This window comes from Plutella xylostella, chromosome 12, assembly GCF_932276165.1.
Source record: "Plutella xylostella chromosome 12, ilPluXylo3.1, whole genome shotgun sequence".
Classification (NCBI taxonomy): Eukaryota; Metazoa; Arthropoda; class Insecta; order Lepidoptera; family Plutellidae; genus Plutella; species Plutella xylostella.
Window position 1 is genome coordinate 5350808 of NC_063992.1, and position 17347 is coordinate 5368154.

General features: G+C 37.7%; 1 protein-coding gene across 1 annotated transcript; it reads left to right on the top strand.

The window, feature by feature from the left end:
- Window positions 1-1112: 1112 nt before the first annotated feature.
- Window positions 1113-14850, top strand: LOC105390077 (phosphopentomutase). Its single transcript, XM_048624556.1, has 14 exons — window positions 1113-1367; window positions 1589-1756; window positions 2712-2803; window positions 3504-3749; window positions 4144-4366; window positions 4604-4692; window positions 5032-5127; window positions 10876-10983; window positions 11155-11273; window positions 11712-11833; window positions 12212-12388; window positions 12894-12993; window positions 13453-13606; window positions 14474-14850. Exons 1-14 carry the CDS (start codon window positions 1296-1298, stop codon window positions 14565-14567), a joined length of 1860 nt encoding a protein of 619 aa, XP_048480513.1. The 5' UTR covers window positions 1113-1295; the 3' UTR covers window positions 14568-14850.
- Window positions 14851-17347: the final 2497 nt, after the last annotated feature.

Below are 17347 nucleotides of genomic sequence, written 5' to 3' on the forward strand. Positions count from 1 at the left end.
ACCAAGGAACATAATAGAAAGTACTTCTCTGGCTAGTGCAGTGCCTATTATTATTATGTTGAAATTATGGAGAAGGTGCAAACTTCTATTTTGAGTTTATGACAACAAGGTCGTTATTATTCTGAGTTATGCCGTTATATAATATCGGTTCTGTGATTTGTACTCTGGACATTGACTGACAGAATGACAGTTTATGTTTTGTAGGTACCTCGTTAGTGATGGGACATGTCGATTATTTTACTTTTATTTGGTTTCCATTCGAATAAGTATTATTGGACTTCGAACGTTGAAAATAAGGTTGGTTACTGTTTGGTATTAATAATTTTAAACACGTTCTATTCTATTCTATTCTCTGTGGGGGTGTAAGTACCTGCAGCTGGCTCTCTCGAGTGGAACCTTTGTGCATATATCCCCAAGGTCTAAACTGCCTTCCTAAGCTTGGACTATTTCCCACCACGCTGGTCCAATACGGGTTGGTGGGTTCATATATCTAGATATATATGTTGCTAAATCTAGATATGCAGGTTTCCTCACGATGTTTTCCTTCGTAAGGTAGTGTAAGAGCGATGGTATACATTGCACTAAAGTTAAAAGAACTCATTGGTATATGTCACCGCTGGGATTCGAACCCGCATCTCTTGCGTGAGTAGCGGGCGCTTACCCGACTGAGCTACCACTGCTCTTTTAAACACGTTATTGTGGTGTGAAGATCTAGTCTGATTCGTTTTTAATTACTGACTATCAAAGGACGTATGTGAATAAGGTATAATAGACTTATGCTCTTTATATGCTTATGGCTCTTTTATATTTATTAAAAACTGCCTGCCTACGCAGGTAGGTAAAGGTATATTTCTGTAATCATTTGTTTATCAGATGACTTACAAAATAACTAGGTAAATATAATTTAATCGAAAAGGCAGGCAGAGGTTAGGAGTACGATAATACTTACCTAATTCTAACCTATTCATAATATTGATTTATATTTATATCCATTTCACCAATAATCATCTTAGAATATAAATGAATATACAATGTGTGTATATCCATTTATCAGTTTATCGTACTCGAATAATAGATAGTATTGGCATAAAAAATATTCGTCTTAGCACATCCCTAGTTAATTTCTTGCTTTGCTTTGGCCGCTGTGGTTGTGTCGTCGTATTTTTAATAAAATTAATTAATTTAGCAGCTTTAGCTTCTATTAGGCACCTTACAAATCCATACAGTAATACTACTAACTATTATTATTAATTAATATACTTCTTGATAGCGGCGGATATTTTATTTAGTTTAAAATGACTGTGGTGTGTAGCAGTGGCGATAAACTATTGGATTCAGCTGTAAATCATTGGTTAAAACTTGATAAGGTAAATACTATTCTCTTTCCTTACTTCTTATATTTTTAATGGGTAAACTGAGGTTGAACTGGAATGAATTTTAAAGTAATTTGAGGCAAATATGGCATAGTTACTTATATTAGAATTTAGAAACTTTAAATTCATTTAAATTGGTAGGGACTTGTAATAAATTGTGAATAAAGATAATGAACTTAAAGATAAAAGCCCTGAGCACCTGATATTACTTTTAGAATCCGGAAACCAGGAAGGAAGTAGAAGATGACATAAAGAATGTGAGATGGGAGAAGTTGAAGCAGACAATGCTGAGCAGACAGAAGTTTGGCACCGCTGGCCTGCGTGGCAAGATGGCAGCCGGGTTCAAGTGCATGAATGATGTGGTGGTCCTACAAACAGCACAGGTTTGTATGCCTCTAGCATTCAACAGGAAGTATGAATAGACTTCTAGGCAACAGGGCCAAGTACATTTAGGTCTGATAATCTCCTCATATTCAAGGTTGATTTAAATTTGAATAAGTCCCCTTTTTAACAATAATTCTGCTTCACAGTATTCATTATAATATTATGTGTTAGGTACTATAATAACTATATAATAAGTTAATTAATGCAATTAAATAAATAATAAATAAATAAATAAATATGTGGGGACATCTCACACACGGCCATCCGACCCCAAGCTAGGCAGAACCTGTGTTATGGGTGTCGGACAGCTGATATATCTACACAAATACATAGATAGATAGATACTAAATATAAATATCAACACCCAAGACCCGAGTACAAATATCTGTCTTTAAACAAATATCTGCCCCAGCCGGGAATCGAACCCGGGACCTTCGGCTCAGTAGTCAGGGTCACTAACCACTGCGCCATTCGGTCGTCAAGATTAAGTAATATAGAAATAAAAAGTAACTTTTAATTATTTTTTAACTACTGAAGATGCATAATTCAAACTCATAACACCCCTTTTTTCAGTTAGGGATTCTATTGATATTGGGAAGATTCTATTGATTAAGTGCTGTGAATGTATGGAAGATAAATGATGTCAATAGCCAGCAATTATCTTTAATTGTAGCAATCAGACACCATTCTCAGAATTTTTTTGATGTCTGAAGAATATATTAGGTACTCATACCATAGCAAGAAAATGGTTTTAGCTAGAACTATTTTAAAAAGTAAATGAAGATCTATGTGGAACAAAAAAATGTTAGCAAAGTAGGTAAATAGTTTTTTTTGTTTAGCATTATCTTTTGATTGTATAGCTACTATATGCACATAATAATAGTTATGTACATAGGTGGTACAGTGTGTATAATATAAATATGTTAATAGTAATATTACATGTTTTCTGTACAGGGTCTCTGCTCGTATCTCAAGAAGGTGTGCAACCAAGGCCAGCTCCGCAATGGTTTTGTTGTAGGATATGACGGAAGATACAACAGTGAGAGGTGAGAGATCGTAGTTTTGCAGAGGTCTCCCTTCATTCTCTACTATACTGAACAAAATATTTTAGAGTATGCACATTAAAGTGTGAACTGTATCCAATTGCAATGCTATTTTTATAGCATAAACATCTATATACTTACATAAATTTATAAACTGACTTGTTGGAAAAAATACTAGACCTTATCTTAACTGGAAACAATAACTTTGTTATCTAAACTTAACCCCCTGGCAACTTATCGTATCGAAGTTGTTATGTTTGATATAACAAACTATTTCATCATGTTATAGCTCAAAGATGAACTTGTTTTATTAGTCACTCCTTTCGGCGCCAATATTGCAATTATATTAATTGGTTTATGTGGATTTTCCTGAATAGAAAGATGCCTACAGCTGGCATACTCGTAATGTTTGGAATTTAAGTTTTGTTTTGACTTCGCGATAGGGCCCCTGTAGTTTAATGGTTCGATTATCTACAGGGATAGATATTTGGTTGAAGGGATTATGATAAAAAACCGGATCTTAAATAACATTTGAGCCAAATTTAAGTAACATTAGATTGTTGCTAAGCCTGGGTAGATAATTGATGGAATCAACAATATTTCATAGCTCCACCCTCCTTCCTTACAGCATTCTTATCAATATAAGAATAATAAAACGACAGCAATACAAATATCCCAATAAATAAGCTCTCATCTCCCACAGGTTTGCAGAGCTGACAGCGAAGGTGTTCATCTCAAACTCGATCCCAGTGCACCTGTTCTCGGCCGTGTGCCCCACGCCGCTGGTGTCCTTCGCCACTATTCTCTATGAGTGTGCGGGCGGCGTGATGGTGACCGCATCTCATAACCCTAAGGAAGACAACGGGTACAAGGTGTACTGGGGGAACGGCACGCAGATCATCTATCCACATGATACTAATATACTGCAGGAGATCGTGCAGAATTTGGAGTAAGTTTGTTAAAGTGCAATCGGAAATTATTATTATTTAATCTCACAAATTAAAATTAAATTATTCTTTCATTGCACAAATATATAAATAAGTTTACAAAGTGTGGACTTAATGCTAAAAGCATTTTCTACCAGTCAACCCACAGGAAGTGTATGTAATGTAATAAGTAAATATGAACGTTCTTCGTATGAGCTAAGAGCTAGAAGGTCTAGCAGTAAGCTATACATATAATAGCACTGTCTCTGTCAATTTAGGAACCCTAGGAAATCAACCAATTAACAACGGCAGGCGGAGTCAACTACATAAATTATGGGCCTTTCCCGCTCTTACGCTTGTTTATCTCGAAGTTGCTATGGCTGCACTATCACTATATCATTCATTTTGCACTTCCAGGATACCAGAAGAATACTGGGATATTAAAAACATCAGATCCAACGAGTTAGTAAAAGATTGCCACCAGGATGTCAGTACAAAGTACAACCAATACATCTTTGAAAGTCTGCATGAGGACATTTTAAAGAAGAATGAGTCAGCTGGTATCAAGATCGTTTACAGCGCGATGCATGGCGTCGGATATAAGTACATATTGGACGCGTTTAAAGCTGCAAAACTGAAGGTAACTAACGTATAGATGTCACGGTCAACAATGCAAATCAGTCAATAAAGCAAAGTACTGTTTGTTCGGTAAATAGGCAGTGTCGCATTGCATAAGATCTTATAATGAAATGTCCAGTTCACACTCATGTAAGAAACACGTGTTGTTTGTTCAGATTGAAACTATTGTTAGTAGGTATTAAGTATTAACACTAGTTTATTATACATAATATATGTTTTCTTGTATTGTTGTCTACAGGCGCCAATAAGTACGAAGGAACAACAGGACCCGGACCCCGAGTTCCCAACCGTCAAGTTTCCAAACCCCGAGGAGACAGAATGCCTCAGGTATGGAGTTATATTTATAAAAAAAACTATAGGTACTTTTTAAAGGCGGATAGCTCCGCATATTGCTTATGCACCATATACAACTTCGAAAGTCAACGCTTAGAATTGAAAGCAATACAGCTCCGCTACAGGGCCGTTTTTTTAAACGAATTTGTACCCAGCTTTATATTGCATGATTGCGTTGTGTTGTGCCACTGAGTATATTGCTACCGCTAGACTCTTTCGCTAGCGTCCACTCTGGACTTCCAGTCTTTCTGTACACCGTCAAAATTCGACTCCAGTACCTACGTCATACTTACAAACTGTTCCCTATATCCCACATTGTGTTATGTTCCTCAGCCTCAGCTGCGACCTGGCGGAGCGCGAGGGCGCGCGGCTCGTGCTGGTCAACGACCCCGACGCCGACAGGCTGGCCGTGGCCGAGTTCGACCACAGGTATGTGTATCATATAATATAATATTATAATAATACTAGCTGACCCGGCGAACTTCATACCGCCTCTTACCCTACCCTACACTACCCTACACTACCCCTGGAACTCCACGAATATTTCAAGACCAAAATTACCTCAATCAGTTCAGCCGTAATTCAATTCAAATTCAAATGGTTTAATCGACGTAAAATTTTACAATTATTTGTCGATAGTCATCTACCACCATTTCACAAAGGCCCCGTCATTGAGAAGGAAAGAAATGGCGAAAGAAACTCCTCGAGCATCTTTTCAACTTTTTCCTTATAATCTATTACAATTTTTACTTATATCTAGTACCTACAATTTTACTTAAGTACCTATATCCATTTCATTTTTTCAATAGCCTTAGCTGAGGTGGACAAGACCACGCGTTTTTGTCGTTTAAATAATCATTTATACTATAGTAAGCTTTACTACATAATGTAGCTTTAACATAATTCTTAAATTTTTGCTCAGTAAGGTTTATTGCTTCATTTGATAATTTATTATAAAAATGTATACGGTTCCCCATGAATGATGTGTTTGTTTTCGAAAGTCTGAGTGTGGGGAAAAGCAACTTATTTTTGTTTCTGGTCTCAATACCGTGAGTGGCTCCTACTTTACTAAATGAATTTAAGTTTTTACGAACATACATAATATTTTCATAGATATATTGGCATGGAACAGTTAGTATACCTATTTCCTTAAACGTATCTCTTAATGAAATTCTAGACCCTAATACATATATGGCTCGAATTGCTCGTTTTTGCAGAACAAAGATTTGATTAATGTCAGCCGCTCGTCCCCACAATAGAATTCCGTAAGACATAACACTATGAAAATAACTAAAATACACAAGCCTGGCTGTATCTACATCTGTTAACTGTCTAATGGTTCTAACCGCATAAGCTGCAGAACTCAATCTACCGGCTATCCTCTCAATATGGGGTCCCCATTGCAACTTTGAGTCAATTGTAAAACCCAGGAATACCGTTTCATTTACTAACTCTAGCTTATCGTTGTTCAATGTCAAATATGTCTCTACTTGTCTTACATTAGGCAAAGTGAATTTAATACATTTTGTTTTCTTGGAGTTAAGAGCTAAATTATTTACAGTGAACCAATTAGCAACTATGGAAAGAGTACTGTTTGCATTGTCAAAATTGACTTCTTGTCGCTTCAACTTAAATATAAGTGAAGTATCATCAGCAAACAGTACTATCTCACATAATTTATCTACCAAAAACGGTAAATCGTTAACATATACAAGAAACAAGAATGGTCCTAAAATCGAGCCTTGGGGAACACCCATACTGACAGGACAGCCAGCCGAACGCACTCCATTTATGTCAACTAGTTGAGTTCTGTTGCTCAAGTATGATTCCAATAATGTAAGAGCTTTGCCAGTTAGCCCATAATATTTAAGTTTCATAAGTAGAGTGGCATGATCCACACAATCAAATGCTTTCGATAGATCACAAAATACACCCACAGCATCAAGACGTTCCTCCCAAGCACTAAATATGTGTTTGACCAACGCGACACCAGCGTCAGTTGTAGATCGACCTTTGGTGAAACCGAACTGTTGGTTATGGAGAAGGCCGTGAATATTAAAGTGCGAAAGCATTTGATGCAGCATAATTTTTTCAAATATTTTATTCAGTACTGGCAAAACTGATACAGGCCTAAAATTATTGGGATCATTTTTCTCACCAGATTTAAAAAGCGGTATTAGTTTACTAAGTTTCATCAAATCGGGGAATACACCGACCTCAATGCATCTGTTAAAAAGATTAGCCAAGTGGGGTGCTAGGATATCAATAACATGACTAATAACTTTAACGGACATGCCCCATAAATCTTCTGTCATTTTTAAATTTAATTCTTTATAAGTGGTAATTATGGTCTGTGTATTTATACCATGAAATTGAAAGTCGAGATCGCAAGGCGGTGCATTCCCTCTTAGCAAACGTTCAGCTTCAGCGCAAGATGAATCAAGGTTCTCAGTTGTAGCTATCGGTATACTACGGAAAAAATCTTCAAAGACGGAAGCCACTTCTTCACTAGATGAAACAATTTTATCATTAATTTTAAGTTCAAAATTTAAATCACGTGGTTTATTCTTCCCGGTTTCAGTATTAATGATATTCCATACGGTTTTAATCTTGTTATTAGAGTTTTTAATCTTTCTATTTATATAATCTGATTTATAGTCAGAAGAGGGGGGCCTGTACACGCTTAAAATTATATACTTGTCCATCTCAACACAAGCTAGTTCAGCTATTCTTTCGACCGATAATTTTACAATATCTTTCCTATCCTTACATTTTAAATTTTTCTTTACAAATATTAATGATCCTCCTTTGTCTAACGATTTCCTATTAAATGAGCTAATAACATTGTAATTTTTTACATTAAAATTCATTTCATCATTTTTAAGGTGATGCTCAGTAATACAAATTATGTCTATGTCGTATTGTTCTAAAAATAACTCTAGCATTAGAAGTTTGCGAGAAAGCCCCTGAATGTTCTGGTGTACAACTCTCAGTTGCTCATCTCTTGTCGTGCATGGCAGTTTAAATTTACATTAGTAATACTACTAACTATCGTATCAGTTGGTCCTACTTCTGTTATACTACTTATAACAGGGTCATAAATATTGTAAGCTAACAATTTAGCTATCTGTCGCTTATAAAACTTAGGTACAAATAATGTACTCTTGGTCAAAATAAAATTGTGAATAAATTTATTTGTATCGAAATACATCATCTGTTCCCTATGACCAAATGTCATGTTAAATATCAACATATTTAACTCATGTATCTGAGTGTTCTGCTTATGAGACCGTGAAGCGGAATAGGGAAAAGCACAGATTATCGTTTTCTTGATTTCCATGGTAGAAAGGGCGTCATAGCATCTTATTAAGTCATTTTCTGTCACATCTAAGCTGTTTCCAATTAACAATACTAATGTAGTGTTTGCACTGTATTGTCCTGACAAAATTCTATCTACAATTTGGTTATAAGAAGCCCCTGGCATACATATATTAATGACTTTTTGTTTAAGATAGTCATTTAACATGTGACCCATTTTGCTACCTAGCTTATCTGAGAAGACAATTGTCTCATATGGAGCTTCTCGAAGCAGGCAGGTACTCGGTGTTGAAGACAGGGTAATCTCGGACCGGTCGCACGGTGACGGGCTGCTCGTCGGGACGGCTGGCTCGTCGTTGCAGACTGTAGTAGCTGGCTCGTCGTTGCAGGCTGTACTAGCTGGCTCGTTCACATGAAGAGTGCAGGCTGGTGGCAGCTGAGTGTCAGTTAGTAGGACACTACTCGTCGCGACGGCGGGCTCGTTGTTGCAGGTTGTAGTAGGTGGCTGAATCTCATCAGGGGGGCAGGCAGATGGCAGCTGATGTAGCTGAGTGTCAGTTGGTAGGACACTGTCTGCTGGCTGCTGGTGCTGTTCAGGTGAAGCACTCTGGTTGAACCCCGAAAGAGGTGCCGACATCTGGGGACTGGTGGTTTTATCCCCAGAGTATGGCGTACGGGTACTATTTAGGGCAGACTCTAAGTTGACCAGTCTGCGCTGCAACATTGCCATGTTCATCTCGTAGTAGCTGTTGCATTCCGAAAGGTCCTGCCTATGGACTAAAATATCCTTCTCATACTTATGGACCAGTAGTCCAAGTCTAACATTTTCTTCTTTTATAGATTTCATTGGTTTTTGTAACTTTCTCAAAGTATGTTGACATCTCTTTATAGATCTGTTGATTTTACAGTATTTTTTCAGTTTATTCGCACCGATAATCTTGGGTGTCACTTTGTGTTCGCAGGGTTCTTTGCAAGGTGTAGTGAGGTCTATGTTAGGTACTGCTTTACATTGTGAGTTGATCAGTTCCTCATACAAAGCGATGGTTTTATCATTTTCATCCCGCTCTTGCTCTTCATTCCGTCTTTGGAGCTCTCCGTTGGCCTCTTGCCAGCTGTTGTTCCAGGCTGTGGATTTGCGACAGAGTAGCTTCATGGATGTTCTGGCACTGCTGGTATGACCTCAGTAGACCATTGAGCTCATCACACTTGCCTTGCAGATCTTGGTACTGGATATCCTGTTCTACTAATTGGTTTTTTAGCACTGTGTTCTTTTTTAATATGCACTCAAATTCCATTTCATTTTCATCCCGTTCCTTCATGAGTTGGTCGGTCAGTTCACGGGATGCTTTGAGGTCCTCCAGGGCTGTCCTCAGCCGGAGTTCCAGGTCACGGGTATGTGCCTTGCTTCGGGACATCATCTTGGTTTTGTCTGAAAAAACACGGGGTGCTACGGTAGTATATCGGTATAGGATATGGGGTGAATAGTCAGAGCACCAGATAGGGCTTATTTTTCAGGGTTTTAGTTACAGAACAAATGTTACAGTAACCTTGTAACAAATGTTTATTCATGAAGTTACTGATAATTTATAAGCAATTTGGTAGTAGTAGAATTCAAATTGTAACTGATTTTCACTAATGAATTGTTATTATTTTCTAAATAATAATATAATACTTTGAGTAAGCTAAAAATACCTAATTTAGTTATTTGTTGACTAGTCTAATAAAAGGATGTTTTGTTAGTTATCTATGTAACAAGTACAGGCATTCAAATTCACTTCCACATATAAGTCAAGTGAACCGAGCACACAAGTCATAGAAGGATTTAATTCCCTATTCCTAAACTCCTAAACCAGGACTACCTACTAGACTACAGGGATGGGGAGCAGGTAATGTTAGAAAGAAATATTCCTAAATAAAAAATTAACTTATAAAATGTTGTTTGAACAATTTGATCCTATGTATTGTGGTAAAATTTGAAATTAAACAATGAGACGGGACAGGGAGACTACAGTTTAGTTTAGGATAAACTAAGTTACTAGGTTTTAAATAGTAAAGATGAGATTGAGATGAGAAATAAAAATAACTAAAAAACTAAGTTAAATACCTACTTATTAGAAAGAAAAGGAAAGTAAAACGGCAAAGAAAGTTAGAATATCTTAATTTAAACTAAGTATAAAGGCTAAAGGGAGGGAAAACTAGATAATTTTACACAATACTCGCCTGATAATTCGTTGGAAATTTGAAGTTTGACAGGTTATAGGTGGTTCCAATTTCAACCTCATCAATTTGGTTAAAAACTTGTCTTGAGGCTCAAACTTCACTTGTTACACACTTATTTTAAATTCATTTATACAATTACACTAATTTTAAGCTAATTTACTAGTATTTAATCAATAAAAAATATTTAAAACTAAGCAGCTGTTTCGTAGACAGCTATTCGCCAGGGTTCGCCGTTCTCGAGTTTTAGCGAGACTAACGAACAGCAATTAATTTTTATATATAAAGATGTGGGGACATCTCACACACGGCCATCCGACCCCAAACTAGGCAGAGCCTGAAGTATGGGTATCAGACATAGCGGCCAGGGTCACTCCACCACGACCCATCACGTCCCCACTGCTGGGGCACGGGTCTCCTTCCAATAAAGGAAGGGTTTAAGTTCTAGTCCACCACGCTGGCCTAGTGCGGATTGGTGGACCCCAACACAAGCAAGCTTGTGCTGAGAGAGTTGAATAGATTGTGAAATGTGATTCAAGATTTTTATCTGTTGAGAAACAATATCTGACACAAGCTATCAGTCGGACTCATTGCCGGACCATACATTTATACGTTATTTATAGTTTTTTCCCCACTCCCCAGCGCAAAAAAGTGGAAGATATTCTCTGGCAACGAGATGGGCTCGCTGCTGGGCTGGTGGCTGCTGCAGCAGTACCGACGGAACGCCAAGATCGAGGATGGGAAAGAACGGTATTATAACATTTATTGGTTTATTATATGCACTTAAGTCTTAAAAGGAACCCCAATACAAAATTTCAGATTCTTAGCACTTGTAGTTTCTGAGATTTCGTGATGAGTCAGTGTATACGTGGCCTTTCGCTTAAATATAGAAGATTAACCGTTCTGTCGTTTAACCTGCAGTGCGTCTCTGTCCTCCGTGCACCTGATCGCGAGCGTGGTGAGCTCCAAGATGCTGCGCTCCATCGCGCAAAAGGACGGCTGCCAGTTCGTCGAGACGCTCACCGGATTCAAGTGGATGGGTGAGTTTATATCATTACACTTTTTAGGCTCGCTTGCGTGGAACACAGGGTTAAAAATATCAACGCAGAGATAAGTAACTCAGGGTTTACTTTGTAAAATTATTTAGCGTGTAGGTGACAAAACACTATTATATAGCTATAGACTAGGGATTGTCACTGTGACTGTCCTCTAAACCTCTACCAATAACATCATCATCAGCCCGTAATTATTTACTGCTGGGGGAGAAGCCTCACAACACACTGTCCTCTGCCTTCCTCATCCGTCTACTTGCCTAAGAGTGTCCAGCGAGCCGGAACGGAAGGATTACCACATTACCCTTCCAGTTCGATTCCGCTCGAGAAAGTTTACCCCACCGGTCCTCGCTTTTTGGTCATATATGGCCGGCCCACTGTCAATAAAACTACCTATAGAATCAGCAATAAAAAAAACTCTTTCAGGTAACACGACGCTGATCCTCGCTCGGGAAGGCAAGGTGCCTCTATTCGCGTTCGAAGAAGCCATCGGCTACATGTGCAGCCCCCGCGTGCCCGACAAGGACGGTGTGTCCGCCGCCGTGCAGGTATACACATACCAGCTGCCGCTACACGGGTTCGTTATCGACGTAGATTAACGTCACTATGTTCCGTCCGATTTGCCATAAATACGGCGCTGTGATTCGTGGAACTCGAATTAAACTAGTTTATCGACGTCGGTAACAAACCCGTGTAGCCAGGTTTTATTAGGGCGCAAAGTCTATTTAGAGATAAATGCTATGAGTATTATTGAGTATATCTAATGACCATCCGAAACGAGAACCAGGTGAGTCTGGCCTGGAACTTTGACCTGTTATAGCATAACAGCATCACGGCTGTCGCATGAGTCAGACATTCAGGTAGTTACGTATTCATGAAAATTTTACAGAAAGTGTACAGCGTATAAAAATGTTCCATTTCCGCAGGTGGCATCACTAGCGTCGCAACTCTACTCCAACAACTCTTCCCTAGCGGACCAGCTGCAAGCCCTATACTCGGAGTACGGCTTCCACACGTCGCACAACTCGTACTACCTGTGCCACGAGCCCGCCACCATACAGAAGATATTCAGGGGCATACGGAATTATAAGGGGACTGGCACGGTGAGTTATATAGGTTTTTAATCGGCTTCAAAAACGAGGTTCTCAGTTTGAACTGTATGTATCTACGCGATTATTACGTACCGTACCTATATTTTTAGAGCAAAAAAATGCCTGGGTCGAGTTTCGTAATAAATTGATTGATTTTGGCTGCGAATATCATTATTTTTTTGGAACACACACAGAGATTTTTGGATTATGTTACCGTACCGCCGCCGAAGCCGTTTACGTTCAATCGAGATATGATTTTTAAGGCAGTTAGCTAATTGTATAAATTCTTTAGTACACTTGACCCTATCTGAACATAAATATTCTTCCACCTAAAGGTTGTCTTGAAAAAATCGCTTTTAGTGATAAGACCGCCTTTTTTGTACCTATGTGTTTATATTTAAGCTTTGTATAATCTATTCTTGTGTACAAATAAAGAATATTCTATCTATCTATCTATCTTGTATACCCTATTACCGAACTTGTATAATAAATGATTTGATACTCGTATTGCTTCCAGTACCCCCGCAAAGTAGGCGCGTGTGAGATCGTATCTATCAACGACCTGGCCGCCGGCGTCAAGATACCAGACACGCCCAACGGAGACGAACATGGACTAAGTAAGTGTTAAAATATACCTAAGTACATACTTAGTTAATGATGAAATTTCAATAAGCCCTGGGCTAGATGGCGCGCCACGCTACGTTTGACAGTTAGGAAACGAGAACTTTTTACTCCAATTGTTTCATTATCAGCATTCTTCAACAGATATGACAGACTGGCTACCAATCCTCACTAATATTATAAATGCGAAAGTAACTGTGTCTGTCTGTCTGTCTATTACTCTTTCACGCCAAAACTACTGAACGGATTTGAATGAAATTTGGTATACATACGGCTACTTTTTATCCCGGAATTCCCACGGGAAAACTTTAAGGCGAAGCAAAGCGCGAGGAACAGCTAGTTTTTACATAAACTTTAAAAGCGCCTTACGAATTATTTAATCCTTTAGTGTACCTAATAGCTATAGGTACGCTAGTAAAGGTCGTAAATTTAAATTTTATCTTTATTCCCCCTAGCGGCAATAGGCACGGGCCTGGACCAGGAGTACACGGGCGGCGAGATGGTGATGTTCCGCTGCAGCAGCGGGCTCAGCGTCACCGTGCGCACCAGCGGCACTGAGCCCAAGGTCAAGTACTACACGGAGCTCGTCACCAACACCACCACGCAGCAGTGAGTACACGCCACCGCCACTAGATGTCACTGTGATGTAGCGGCACAGGAGGGTTACTTTATACTGACGAAAAACGCTCGGACGACAGCTGTCGTGCAATCAGGACGTTTAATACAACGAGATCGAGTCGTAGCACGCGCAGCAGCGCAGCGAAATTTTGTTTTTCATCATATAGAGTAACCCCCAGAGCCCAAGATCAAGTACTACACCGAGCTCGTCACCAACACCACCACGCAACAGTTGATATAGTTCTCTACTTCGCCGCTAGATGTCCCTGTAGTACATGGGGGTATAAAAGTTCTGTTGATAAAGATGCCGTGCTACCCTGTCTGAAGTTTGTATTTGTAACCCCTATTTTGTGGCTTATGCGCAACTCATCCCCTCTTCCGATAGCATCTGAAATCTAGTGATATTTATTTATTTTATTTATTTATATTTTGGCAACAAACAGTCATTTACAATAAATTTTACACATATATAGTGGTATTATTATAGACCTATAGTGCCGACAATAATCACAAACAATTGATTAACTTATAGCTAGTTGAAGTTGGGTGAGGTAGGTAACTACAGTCCATTAGCAGCCAGAGTACACTCGAGAGCAGCTAATCGAGTTCATACAGACTGATAATCATAAAAAGTATTTCGGCCGCCAAGCACACTCATACCGTCAACGAACTGCAGATATCTATGCGTTATTCATAATAGTAATAGGTATTATTATTACTTACAATATTTTGGTCAGTCTTGTTATCTATTATGTATACCTAATGGCGAGTCTGTATTGAAATGATCCAGTAACGATTCATTGTTTATAGCTTATTATCAAATTGTTATTTTCTAATCGATGAATGTTTCTTTTTCAGGGAACAGGAACAGATTAAAAAGGATTTGCAGATAATGGTGAAGGAGTTTGTGGAAGAATTATTACAACCTAAGGAGCACGGTCTTATTGGCTAAATGCACGTATGTGATCTTGCTAGCATTCCAAAATTAGAGATTTTATGTACCTGGGTGCTTTTTTACCTATTACAATGTCAGAAAATATCATGGGTAAATATAAACGCTACAAAATGTAGGTACCTACTATATTTTTAAGTTTACCAGTGTCATTTGAAAATTCTTTATACCAAAGTTAACGAGTGAAAGCTGAATGTATTGTGATAGAATATTTAGTTGATTATAATTATATAGAATATTCTGAAATTGTATAAATGAAGTACTAGATCACTGATATATTTAATTAATATTTATCCAGGAACTGGAATTTTTAAGACTACATATTTATTAATGGCCTTAAAGACTTATGGGCTTACTTAAATAGAAATGATATTTATGTGATAGAAAACATAAAACTTAATAAAAGTAATATTTATCCATTTTAAAGCGAGTATATTTAAGGCCCCGTACAGGGTGACGTGCCGCGCCAAGTTTGGGTTTTCAATGCTCTTCACACAGCACACGCAGTGACACGCACACATGTAAGTTTGCACAGTGGGTCGATAAACTTTTACTCGCCAACTTTATTGACAATTATGTTCAAGTACATTTTGGGTGATTTTAGGGTAAGTAGGTAAGTATAATTCTTACTTACACTGGTAGGCACCAGGAAAGAGTAGAAATTAATAGGGGTGCCACTTTACTCTATACTCGGAACCCGATTAGCTTTCTCAAACAAATGTGGTATTTACTTGTAGAAAGGTAACTACAAGTATTAAAGTGTAGATAATAAGTTTCGGGCATCCTCCAGCCAACTGAACCCCGACGACAAAGCAAAGTAAATACATACCCCCTTATTCATAGAGAAGTTACAGAACGTTTTAACTAATAAACTGTTTTGTCCCTCTCCGACAAGGAACAATTTGTTCTTTGACAGAGAGGGACAAAACAGTTTATTAGTTAAAACGTTTTGTAACTTTTCTATGAATAAGGGGGTATGTGTCGCAAAAGGGCTATACTAAGCCAAAAGGGGATGACTCAAGGGGTCATTCTGAACAACTTTTGTTCTAAGAGATTTGCAAATTCGCGAAAAAAAATTCATTTTCCATGGTAAAAAGTCACATGTCCAACAAAGTTTCTAAAAAAATTCAAAATTCAAAATATTTTATTTCGTAAACTTACATACTAGTTACAATAGTTGATGGGGTATCCTTTTAAGTATAAAGTACCTGTGCCAGGATACCCCGCTCTTCCATATACTAAGTACATTTTAAACAGTTTCTATGAAAAAGGTTTTTTTTTGTTAATTTCTAAAACTCGTAGAGCAAAAGTTCAGAATGACCCCCTGTCTTACTCCTTTTTACCCGACTGCCGAAGGAGGAGGGTAATGTTTTTTGATTGTATGTATGTATGTTTGTCTGTTTCTTTGTTCCCTCCTGTAGCCTAAACGGCTTGATAGATTTTGATGTATGAGGTATTATTAGAAGCGTATTGATGGCGCAATGGTTATAGGCTATGTGACGTTCCATTAAAATGTACATAGCGCCCTCTAGAGGACATAACGTGATGATCGAAAAAATAAAAATTCAACTTTGCCGTGTAAGGTATCAAATGAAAGGGCTTGATTTTCACATTACAAAAATATGCATTTTGAAGGTATTTAAAAAACAACACCAAAATTATTGAAATTAAAAATGATCATGAACTACTGACGTAAAATTTCATAAAATAAAAACAACTAAAAAGTTACAAATAAAAAAATACAATTATAAACAAACGAAAAACCCGACTGTACGCTAAAAACATGAAAACAAGTCCCAATGTTAATGGAAAGTATCGCAGGCGGGGACCAACTTGACCGCCACTCAAGGCCGTTTTCTAAGTAACCTACGATACTTTCCATTAACATTGGGACTTGTTTTCATCTTTTTAGCGTGCAGTCGGGTTTTTTGTTTGTTTATAATTTGTTTAGTACTATATACCGCTTTTTCAATACCTGTAAGTACATTTTTTGGTAGCAGCATAATATTTTTACTTAATTTTAGGGTTTCGAACGTCAAAAGAAAAAAAGCAACCGTTATAGGATCTCTTTGTTGTCCGTCTGTCTGACTGACTGTCTGTCACCGCCCTTTTTCTCAGAAACGGGTAAAGATATCAAGCTGATATTTCGCATAGATGGGGAGTACCCCAAAAAAAATATTATGGTACTCCCTGTCCCACACAAGTAAATTGGGGCTTATATTTTTTCCAGTTATTTTGATGTGTATCCTTTTTTTTCTTTGTTGTATTGTATAAGTATATGTTTCTTTTCTTTAAATCTGTATTTTTTTTGTTGTTGCTGTCTATGTGTCGAATAAATGTATCTTTATCTTCAAATCACGCCATTTATCGTTTGTTTTTTTGTGGCTACTGTCTATAGAAGAAATTCCGTCATTGACAATTTTACGTTACGAATTTATTTTTATTTTTACATTTTCGTGGAGAACCAACAGCATTTTGTTAAAATAAATATAATAATAAAAAATATAAATAATTATTACTTATGAACACATAACAACTTGATGCCAATAACAGAATGAACTTAGTAAACCCAGTAAACCTAACACATCCAGAGGAAAAATAAAATCTCTTTCTCTCTCTCTGAAAAACATACTTAATAGCCCAAACTCGATGCTTTTAGCTATCAAATCTTTGAAATAAAATACAGTCACCTCCGTGTTACTGCCCTCATCAGATCCTCACGAGACCATGCCTCAACCAGCACCATGAGACTGTGTTTTTGAATCCTAACCTAATCTTCC

Excerpts from the sequence above, each read along its gene's own strand:
- LOC105390077 (XM_048624556.1), top strand. The coding sequence starts at position 1,296 with ATGACTGTGGTGTGTAGCAGTGGCGATAAACTATTGGATTCAGCTGTA. Across the intron at positions 11,834-12,211 it reads GTGTGTCCGCCGCCGTGCAG|GTGGCATCACTAGCGTCGCA; the intron begins GTATACACATAC and ends CCATTTCCGCAG. Across the intron at positions 12,389-12,893 it reads ATTATAAGGGGACTGGCACG|TACCCCCGCAAAGTAGGCGC; the intron begins GTGAGTTATATA and ends TATTGCTTCCAG.